The following is an 11,195-nucleotide window of genomic DNA, read 5'->3' on the forward strand; positions in this document are numbered from 1 at the left end:
GCAATTTTAGATCTTGAGCCCACCATCTTTACGAACGTCATTGTAGGTCTCTCCTCTTTTAATCTATGTCATGCTGTAACCAAGACCTGGAGCAGCTTTTATTCTTGAACCCACCATCCTAATGAAAGTTATTGTTTGTCTCTTCTCTTTAAATCTAAGCCGTGCTGCACCTAGCGAATGTGTACGAGCATAGGTGTCCACCGGTTCACACACACACACACACACACACACACATACACACACACACACACACACACACACACACACTCACACATACACACACACACACAAACACACTCATCACTGGTCCACTGGTACTTCACAGGAGAGGATGAACGTGATCGCTGTTGACTATGAAGACGCCGTGGACAACTACGAGTACCTCCAGGCGGCCGCAAACAGCAGGTCAGTGGGTGCCATGATAGGACGTCTGCTCCAGGACCTTCATGAAAGTGCGGGATCCACACCCGATGTAAGTGCATCATGAGCTCCTTTTCCTCATCTCGGTACAACTCATTTAGAAAAAAATAAATCTGCAATCGGTTTAAAATATCTTAACAACAATGCTCCATCATATCTGTCTGAGCTTTTAACACCGTATGTAACATCTTGTCAGGTACAGTCATCAACAGACGCAACAAAATTTAGAAACCCTGGAATAAAATTTAAGATATTTTGGTGAGAGAAGTTTGTCATTATTAAGCCCTAAAATTTGGAACGCCTTACCCTAGGATCTGATCAGAGAACAAAACACACAACATACAAATATGCTCATACGTTTAAGCGATTACTAAAAGCTTATTTATTGTTTAAATTTTAGTTGCAGTGTGTTTGTAGATCTTGCTTTACACTCCTGTCTCTGCGTGAGTCATAATATAAATAATGCATGGTTGAGAACGTTCTTTTTTATGTGGTTTTCTTGATAATGTGTATAAAGTAGGCCTTCTACGCTCAGTGATCATGTCATCGATGTAAAGCGCTCAGAGCTTAGACTCGTATGGGAATAGAGCCTCATATCATAAATGCTAATTATTATTATTATTATTATTATTATTATTATTATTATTATTATTATTATTATTATTATCATTATTATTATTATTATTATTACTATTATTATTATTATTATTATTATTATTATTATTATTATTATTATTATTATTATTGTTATTATTATTATTATTATTATTATTATTATTATTATTATTATTATTATTATTATTATTATTATTATTATTATTATTGTTATTATTATTATTATTGTTGTTGTTGAAGTTATTATTTTTAGTGTTGTATGACCAGCGTCTACATATAGTTTAGCAACAGGACCCCTCGCAGTCGCGCACATTAGACCCGAGTTCAATCCCCGTGTAGAGAGCTTTTCATAACGAACATTTCTGCATATCCTATGAATCATTGCACCCCTCTCAGTCCGGGTTTGTTCAGGAAGCAACTAGTCCTTTTCTAGTTTAGTTTTAGTAACAGTTTTACGGCACTTGCAACACAAGAAGGTCATATAAGCGCCGAAGATTAGAGGTGTTACAAGAGAGTAACAAACACGAAAAAAAAGGAGGGGAGATGTTTGTTACTCTCTTGCAGCACCGCCAAGAACTAACTTCCTCAGTCTCTCCATTGTTCCAGAAATTCCATTTGATCGGACACAGCCTCGGATCTCACGTCATGGGTTATGCCGGTGTGGAGTTTCGGCGCTTGACTGGTGCCAATGTTGGAAGAATTACTGGTGAGCGCATTTGAAGATTTCTAAATTAATTTGTCATTAAATATAATTTCTTCCACATGTTAGAGTGCAGGGGAAATGGATAGCCTCACACCTCACCAGCTGTAGTTACAATGCCTGTAGTGACTGCACATACCCACCGGACTTGTCAAACGCACATTAACATATTGTGTAGCAACTGCTTTAGTGCATCATTTCTGCATTCTTTACTTCAGCATTCATTCTATGTATTTTCACGTCCTGCTTGAATTCTTACTCCAAGCCAAGAGACCTACCTTCAACGGCCTCTATATTTTTGTAAGATGGTAATGTATGAACAGATACACATTTGAAAGTCGCAACTATTTTCAGATGAAATAATAACAAATAAACCTGATCAGTACCATGTGGTTTATATTATTCTGTTCGTGTTTCCTGTTAGTGTTGAAATACAATATGTATTTACTTGCGTGCATTCTAATAGACAGAGACTGATACGAATAAGGTATTTAACATGAAACAAGTAACGCCCCCCCCCCCAAAAAAAAAAGAATAAAGAAAGAAAAAAAAGGAAAGCAAATAGATAACATAAATAAATAAATAAATAAAATAAATAAATAAATAAATAAATAAATAAGTAAACCAAATACAATTTTTAAAAAAGAAGGGGTGGGGTGAGTTTGCAGAGGCAGGATGGCAGCTGTTTCTTCCAACCACCGATTCAGGTATAACTCGCTATATATGGAGCAAATAAAGAGCTTACCGCTTGCCAAAATACTATATTTTACGAACTGTTTGGGCTTGCCCATTGGCATTATCAATTTTTTCCAGGCTTGGATCCTGCCGGATTGGCTTTCTGGCAGTTCAAGGACACCGTGTATTTGGACAAGGCTGACGGCGATTTTGTCGACATTATACACACTAATGCCGCACCTGTCATTCAGGGAGGTGAGAAACGAATTTTATTATACTGAGGAGATTGTTTGTGTGTAAGTGAGTGTGTGTGTGTGTGTGTGTGTGTGTGTGTGTGTGTGTGTGTGTGTGTGTGTGTGTGTGTGTGTGTGTGTGTTTGTGCGTTTGAGAGAGAAACCGAGAGAGAGAGAGAGAGAGAGAGAGAGAGAGAGAGAGAGAGAGAGAGAGAGAGAGAGAGAGAGAGAGAGAGAGAGAGAGAGAGAGCACACACACACTCACACACACACACACTAACACACATTCATCAACTCTCTTTAATATGACCATATTCATATTATTTATCTAAATAGTGTAATAAGAAGACTGTGATCTCATATAACTCTATTTGTGTCTGTGCGACTACTCTAGTCTCCTATTTTCCCCCATAGTAAGGCCGCGTCCCCCACCCCAACACAACACATTTTAATATGTACGCAAACCTTCAGAATTCCAACTTTTATTTCCCACTGAGAAAAGGATTCGGATTCCCCAAGTCAGCCGGCAGTGCAGACTTCTACGTGAACGGAGGAGAAGACCAGCCAGAATGTCCCCCTAGCCCCCTGAACCTCTTGTATGTTGTCGATCTAGCGGGTAAGTTTTCATTCTTTTTTGTGTCGCATGCAGTAAAATAATTTATGACTTTCTAATGTTTTGCTGTTCCGTGCATTTTAATAGAATGTGCTGAATCTAAAGACAGAGAATTTAATTTTTACCTACATCAATGATCTGTTAAATACTGTTGACTTGAAAAGGAAATTGGTTATACAACTCCCCCATCCCCCATTTTTCCCTGTACAAAAAAAGAGGAAAAAAAAACCGAAAACGAAAACAAGAACCAAAACAAAACAAAATTCAGAAAAGAAAACAAAGAATTAACCTTTGGTATATACAACTGTATAGAACATCAACACGTTAGAACTTTTTGAACATAATATTCTAATAGATTTTTTAATGTGTGTCTGTTCTTTTAGTTTATAATCAGAAAGTCTGTTTGTAGACAATATGTTTCTGACGCTTACTATTCCCAATTTGTGTCGGTAGCGTCGTAAAACACGTAATCAAACAAAGAAACCAATAAGTATTTACATTACAAAGAATACAAAGATACCAAAGAATTATATCGTACTGGATAATCTGCACGATTGATTGAAGGATATTGCAAGGAAAAACCCTTTATGAACCGTGGAGATACCTTGTTGCACTGACTAAGTTCTTTAGTTTTGTAGACTTATGATTAAATCTCACTAATAAACTGACAAGATCTTTCCCTGTCTACAGGCGGGTACCAATTCCTACCTGGATGAAGTGAGGAAAATTAATGTAAAGTGCCTTTCTCAAGGACAAAACGTCTGGACCATAACGGGATTCGAACCCACAATCTTGCAGTTGCGAGTCCGTGGGCCTGTTTTGTTTAATGACGGATCATACTGACGCTAATTGAAATCAAAGAACCGATTGATATCATTCAAATTATGAATTTTGTTATCTCTGTACAGAGTTTTTCTGCAGCCACCGTCGTTCTGTGACATTATTCATCAACTCTGTGAATGACTGCCAGTTCCAGATAGATGGTACGTAACATTCCATCTGCTTACTAACAAGATCGCAAATGTTCGAAAAGAGTCCATAGCAAAAGGATAGGATGGAGTGGAGAAGAAAAAAAAGGAGGGGGAGGGGGGGGGGGGGATGTTTCATGTCTTGACCACCATGTGTGATAAAAAAAGGGGGGAGGGGAGAAAAATAATTCCTTATGCTCTTGACCAACACGTGTGATAAGGAGAGGGGGGGGGGAGAGATCGAATGCCACGGGTGTTCAAATGTTATATTTTATTTCTGTTCAGAGATATAATATAACATTGTTCTGTAGGCTGAGTGGTAGAAAAGGGGGTAAATAACTCAATAAAATCGAGTAACCATTTTTAAAGTTGCCCACAATTAATAACAGTTGAAAGTGCTCTTTTTAACTTTTTACCATTGCCATATTTATAACATGACCACAGGAAATGAATTTTTTAAATCCGTCTCAAACTTTCTTAACAAAATTGTTAATTTTAAACGAATTAAATCATGGACTAAAGAAAACGTACCAACCTATAAAGAGGGGCACCTTAAGCTGGCAATTACCTGTTTCGTCTTCAGGAACGTGAGCGTTCAGCGGCTATTACTTTGCGCTCTTTCCTTGTTCCATTTTTTGGACAACCACCGTCCCTTGTTTACTTAAAATAGATAAATAAATAAATCAAAAGTAAACGACCTAGGCTTCTAATTTGTAAAAAGGAAAAATGTAGTAGGCCATTTTTACCATCATCCATTGAACTCCTGCCTCATTAACCATCGTGTAATGTGTGTGTGTGTGTGTGTGTGTGTGTGTGTATGTGTGTATGTGTGTAAGGGGTGAAACACCAAACCTGTGGGATAATCCGGACAGTGAAGATGTACCTTATGTTATCTTTTCTTATCGTTCTGACTTTAGCTTTTACCTCATCACTATTTTGACTGTCATGATAACGAAGGGTTTCTCTGTATCTCAAACTCAAAGACACCCTTTGTGCTGTGGGCTGTTTGATGGGATTCGATGCAGGGCCCGTGTGTGAAGGCGATCTGCAAGTGACCACTACAGGACAGGAACCTTACTGCGTCAATACGCTAATGTAGGCTGAATAAGTGTTTGCAATATGTGAGGCAGCACGGTTTTGGGCATGTAGAGTTATTGGTATCATCTTAAAGCTTGTTCTTTTGTCTTTATTTGGATTAAAAAATATCCATTTTTCTTGACAAGTCGAGATATTTGAGAAAGAAGGAGGTGGGGGTCACCTGTTTTCAGAGGTAAAATTAGTGAAAAAATGGCCGCCAAAGATTACTTATTTCCTTAGCTTAAAAATCCGTGGTAACTGAAAATTTACATTTTTTGTGCCTTTAATCAACGTTTTTCAGAAAAATCCAAACAGAAATGAGTTCTCTAATGGGAATGAAAGGTGTTGAGCTAAAAAACAAAAATTTGATAAACATTCACAAACCTGCGGAAAAATGAAAGTTTCTTCACTTTGATTATTTTGACGAGAGCCTGATTCCACCACGCTGTCTCACATATGTTCTCAGCAAAATAACCCACACCGAGAAGAAGTAAGTGAGGACTTGGCGATGTGATTAATTAATTAGTGTTGACGTCTACTTGAATGGATTGTGCAGTTGATTTTCAGAGAGTTGACTTTCAGAGAGGAGGGAGAGGTTGGAGAGGAGGTGAAAGAGGGTGTGTGTCCTCTTGCTTTGATTCAATCAAGGGGTCGGTTCCTTGTATATGATTTTGTTTTGTGTGTTTCTTGTTCTTGTAGTTGTTTTTGTTTTCTGGGCTTTTTTTTCTTGGTCTCTTTTTTTTCTATCTTTTTTTTTTATTAGGAGGGGGGGTAAGATGGTGGATGTAAAAAAAACACTGTAAGCCCCTAGCAAACGAGAAGAAGAAATCAATGTCTTGCAGGTGGAGTTTTTATCCATGTTACATCATATAAAGTTATCTAAGAAAACAGCTTATTAATTAGTTTCAACAACGGCACTAAATTCTAAAACATGTTCCCAAAATCGTTATTCAGGAGTCAAGACAAGCAAGCTTGCGGCACAGAGTTTGCTCTTTTTAGCGCCGGGAAAGCTAGAATATTGAGAGTCGGGAAAGTTGGTGGTCTGATTTCTATACTTTTGACTTAATGCCTAGTAATTTGTATTTAAAGAATGACATAATTGCAGCATATTTCAAAGAATGAAAATTGAAGCGATTTTCTTTTAATAACGTGCGATAGAATGCTTCCTCTGAGAATAAAATAATGTATTTGTCTTTTTCTTTCTTATAGCACAGGTAATACAATTATGCACCCAGGGATTGATCACAGCGTTTTTCTCTATTTTTTCTGTGTTAATTGGTTGATCTGATTTTTGTTGTTGATTTCACCGTACTCATTCTCTCACTTGGACAATGAACAATGATATATGAATAAAAGGAGAAAAGAATTTAAGAAAACTGTTTTGGCTTTTCTTTCTTGTTTTACTGTAGATTTTTGTTACGGAAAGTCCGGGTTCGAGCCTCGGTTCGGACACTGATTTTTTCGCCACCTCCTGCCCACCCAGCAGTAATGGGTACCTGACTTCGAGTTCGGGAAGTAAAGGCGGCGTGGAAAGGAACTGGCCACATACCACAATTTGCCAAAGGCCCAGGAAGCTGTCTTACTAACAAGGCAATCCCCAATGTCCGTATCGGATGCGGGAACAACTTTACTTTTACTATGTTGTGAGCCTTGTCATGATAAAGGTCAGATCGGGAAAGTCATAGTCTTGCGTACTTTACTACTGATATAATATCGTTAGGACCGCCGATTGCAAGACAGGAAAAGGCCTTTCGTCCTCGGGGGATCCACCTTACTTGTCACTTTGCAACTTCAACTGCAACGACAAAGAAACAATATTTTTATTTTTACCAAAACGTAATTTCAAACTGCAAGTGGAGGGGAATCATATTTTTATCCTAAAATAGCATTCCAGTGTTCAAATGGACGTCCAATAAGCCTAGTAGGGAATCTATTTCTAGCTCTCTTTGGTTTTCGGACGTTTTCCTTGTTTGTCACTGGGTCCGTTGTTATCAAGAATAATTTTGTTCGCATTCCCTTTATCTCTGATAATCAAGGCAAGCGAGATCAGGTCGATGTTACCAGTATTTGTACTGCCGAAAAGCTTGCCAAAAGACGTTTCTTTAAGGAGGCAGGGGGGGGGGGGGGGCTACACCTCAAAAGTTCCCATTCGGCTGAAAATTATGGATTTTTAGTTATAGGCATATTATTTAGTTTCTTCATCCTCTCTTACAACTATTTCATAGTTTTAGATCCCCCTAAAGACTTATTTCTTCCCAGCCGGGCATGTTTGTCACCTTAATTTCCTCATACAGTCAATATTATGTTTTTCTTAATCACCCATTTTCCCAAAACGCGGTTTTTCTGTATACTTTTAAAAAATAACTCCACCATTTTCCCTCCAATCTTCATGAAACTATTACAGAATGAAGAAAAGATGTAATACTGAATAGATTTTTGTTGCCAGTGTCTTGGGTGTGGATTTTCACGGATTTTTTGGCAAACTTGAATACTACCTCAGGAATAAATTCATTGAAAAATCTTCTAATTGGTTTAGGAAAAATTCAGCATACGAATTTGTAGATCTAATGCTTGCTAATACGCATGCAAAAGAAAAATCTATTTCCATGAAAAATAAGTGCGGTATTCATTACGTAAGACATGTCAGTAAAATCCAATATAGCCGCCCTAACCATGAAAACGAAACTTTTTTTACAAATTTGATTGTGGATTTTAAAACTCCTTACTATGTTTATTATATGTGTGAAATTTGATAAAATTTGATTAACTAATAAGCCAGATAGCCTTCTGGTGCAGCCCCCCCCTCCACCCCACCCCCCCCCCCATCCCCCAAATGAAAAAAAAAATCTACGCCACAGCTGAGAAAGCAGCGAGTCTTTGATCAAATGTTGGGACTCAAAAGCCGGGATTTCTGGTAAGGAAGACCCAAGAAATGTCGTTTTCCTAGTTATGTCTTTAGAGGGGAAGGCGGTATGGAGATTTCGGGGACATCACTCCCAATTGAGATGCTCCCTGGAGGACAGGATAATCTTAAACATTGAAAAAGACGAAGAAGCTCTTATTGGTGCTGATCTGTTAGACAATATTATGTTTCATGTCGCAGCACTATGCCGTCTGATTCCCGTAAAAACTTACTATTTCATAACATACTCAATACTTTTTTTTATATGTTTTTTGTTTTAATAAGAGTTTTGATCTCTTGCAACCTTACAACACAATATTGTCAGATAAGTGCCGAAGGTTACAGGTGTTACACGAGAGTAACAAACAAGAAAGGAGGAGGAGAGATCAAGTTGATAGATGTTTTGTTTGTTTGTTTGTTTAGTATAGGGTTTTACGGCGCTCGCAACTGCATAAGGTCATATGAGCGCGCGGGACACACCTAATACTTTTTCGTTGGTAGGAAATTTTGAATTTTGCCCGGGTGGCGGCCGAAGCCTACTCTTATCGATTTTAGACCACCAAGGGATCTTTAACGTGCGCAACTTGCACACGGGCCCTCCGAGATTTTTCGCCCTTGTCCGAGAAGGCTAGGTGTAGATCTTTCCTACCAGAAGATCAGGGGTGTGGCAGAAAGACAGCAGTTAGGAGGAGCCAAGGAGTAGCAGTAGAAAGGCTGCAGAAAGAGTCAGGAGCCCAGAGGAGGGGGCAAAGGAGGTGAGGGGGTGGGGGCAGAAAGTGGAAATGAAAGCAGACAACAGAACATTGCTAGAGATCAGGAAAGGATGTGAAAGGAGACAATTTTAGAGAAGAAATTTTTTTGGTCGCTACCCGGAATCGAACCCGGGACCTTTGAATGAGAGGCCAACACCTTTTTTTGGGCCCGGAGAGCCCCCCCCCCCCCCCCCCCCCGTATAGATGTTTGATACAGAAGACGGAACCAACCACAACAGAGTAGGCCTATCCGCTAACCACCCACATACTTAAGATACATTGACAACATCTAGATACTTTAGGTGGAAACCAATTTGTTGTTGTTGTTTTGTTGTTGTTGTTGTTGTTGTTGTTGTTGTTGTTGTTGTTGTTGTTGTTGTTGTTCTTGTTGTTGTTGTTCTTGTTGTTGTTCTTGTTGTTGTTGTTGCTAAAACATTGCCAAGGTCGATCTGCGAGTGCTGAATATAAACGATACGTTAATGCTCATTATAAATACTACGAACAATGAAAGCACGTTGGGCTGGCTCTTACGTCTTCTTCTCTCCTCATTTAGATGAAAAAGTTTAGTTTCATGCTGAAAAAAAAATATTTCAAGAAACAAGTTGTGCGGTTAGAACATACCGCCATGAACATGTAGAGAAGATGAAAAGGGCTAGTTGTTTAAAAAAAAAAGTATAATAAATGATTTAATGCAAACAATTGTTCCCAAATAAAGCTGTTTGGTAATTAAATTTTAATATCTTGGCTGTATCTTTAAATAGAAAATTGGTACAATGACTGAGAAATAAAAATAAAACCTCAAAAAGACATCATCTGCACTCCACAGGATGCACCCCTCCTTTTTCATTCAATCTTTTCATCGGATATAAAGAGACAGCTTATCAATTCAATGCTTATTTATACTATCAATGTTAAACCTGGACGTTAAGTAAAACTCATAACAGCAAACATTGCTGTGAGCGAGGTGAAGTGTCTCTGCTAGTTCCTAAACATCAAAAACAAAAGGAAACAGACAGAACAATGATGAAGTAAGAACATAATATGTTGGCACGGAGTCCCGCGTGTATTTCTTGGAAAACAAAAGAATAAAATCGTATGGCCACCAGTTACGAATGCTACCTGATCAGCCAGCCTCGAGAGCGTATGACACCGAGTTTCTAAGCTACAAAGAAAGAGGTAAACCACGCAAAAGATGGATTGAGGGAGTCAAGAAAGCCACGTTTCTGAGCTGCAGAGTTGGCCTTCCATAGAAAACTGCATCTCTTCTGGACGCTAAATGGCAACAGAGGATGAAAATGGTCTCTTTTAAGGACAAGTGGGCTAACCCAGATTTCAGGATATCCAGAAATCTAGACCTACACCAAAAGTGGGCATTGCCATACCTATAGGAGAAGTTTGTTTCATTGGTGTGTGTATTTGTTTGGTTATAGTGAAAACTCTCCTTGTCTTTTAAAGAAATTGAACAAGGGGCAAAAACTTTACCTTCGATTTTCTCAAAACAGCACTTTTCGGGATAGCCCTATTGTGCTTAAAAGCGACCAAATATAAAACGTAAAAGTGAATTACATAATGCTGCATGGCATTTATATAAAGAGTTTCTATGATGTATAAACTTTGATGCGCTTTACCACACATATCAGTAGCCAATAATGGTAATAAATATATTCAGCATTTATGCACAGGGGGCCTTGGTCTACAATATGCAGACATAAAATGATAAAAACGTGGGGTCATTTAAAAGGCATGTTGCAAATTGACATGGTCTTGGACAAGCATGAGTTCTGTGTAATCCATGTAAACAGCTTTTCTTCGGAACACACCCGTTGACTCGCTTGTCAGGTCAATGTTCTCACACACAGACACACACACACACACACACACACACACACACACACACACACACACAACGATTCTCGCTTTTCACGTTTTGCAAAATAGTATTAATCCGAACTCGATAAAAGTACAAGTAATTTGTACAAGATCTGGATTCTTTCTGTCGTCGTCTGTTGGCGCTGAATGGAACATGTCTCAACTAGCAGTGTTTGCGTGTGTTTTTCTTATGTTCGGAGCCTCCTCCACAGCTTCTCCGAATTTTATGGACTGCCCTAGGTCAGGCCGTAAGTACTAAATCTAATGTCGTAGAGAACAAGTTCCTAAAAAGACCACTACTGGAAGAACTTCCAAGAAGGACTTCCGTAACGAGGGACCTTTGTCTAAAAGACCAATAGGGGGGTGGGGGT

General features: G+C 38.6%; 2 protein-coding genes across 2 annotated transcripts in view; both read left to right on the forward strand.

The window, feature by feature from the left end:
- LOC101863172 (pancreatic lipase-related protein 2-like) overlaps window positions 1-5,323 on the forward strand; it is a 10,629-nt gene extending 5,306 nt beyond the window's left edge. Inside the window, exons 5-10 of the mRNA XM_013080418.2 lie at window positions 326-472; window positions 1,642-1,741; window positions 2,549-2,665; window positions 3,146-3,259; window positions 4,165-4,239; window positions 5,208-5,323. Of these exons, the coding sequence (XP_012935872.2) occupies window positions 326-472; window positions 1,642-1,741; window positions 2,549-2,665; window positions 3,146-3,259; window positions 4,165-4,239; window positions 5,208-5,323 (669 nt within the window). The remainder of the gene's footprint in view (window positions 1-325; window positions 473-1,641; window positions 1,742-2,548; window positions 2,666-3,145; window positions 3,260-4,164; window positions 4,240-5,207) is intronic.
- Window positions 5,324-10,881: 5,558 nt separating this feature from the next.
- Window positions 10,882-11,195, forward strand: part of LOC101860730 (lipase member I) — an 18,292-nt gene continuing 17,978 nt past the window's right edge. The window contains exon 1 of the mRNA XM_005094592.3: window positions 10,882-11,072. Within this exon, the coding sequence (XP_005094649.1) occupies window positions 10,979-11,072 (94 nt within the window). The 5' untranslated portion in view covers window positions 10,882-10,978. The remainder of the gene's footprint in view (window positions 11,073-11,195) is intronic.

The sequence above is a fragment of the Aplysia californica genome, unplaced genomic scaffold (assembly GCF_000002075.1).
Source record: "Aplysia californica isolate F4 #8 unplaced genomic scaffold, AplCal3.0 scaffold00085, whole genome shotgun sequence".
NCBI classification, from domain to species: Eukaryota; Metazoa; Mollusca; class Gastropoda; order Aplysiida; family Aplysiidae; genus Aplysia; species Aplysia californica.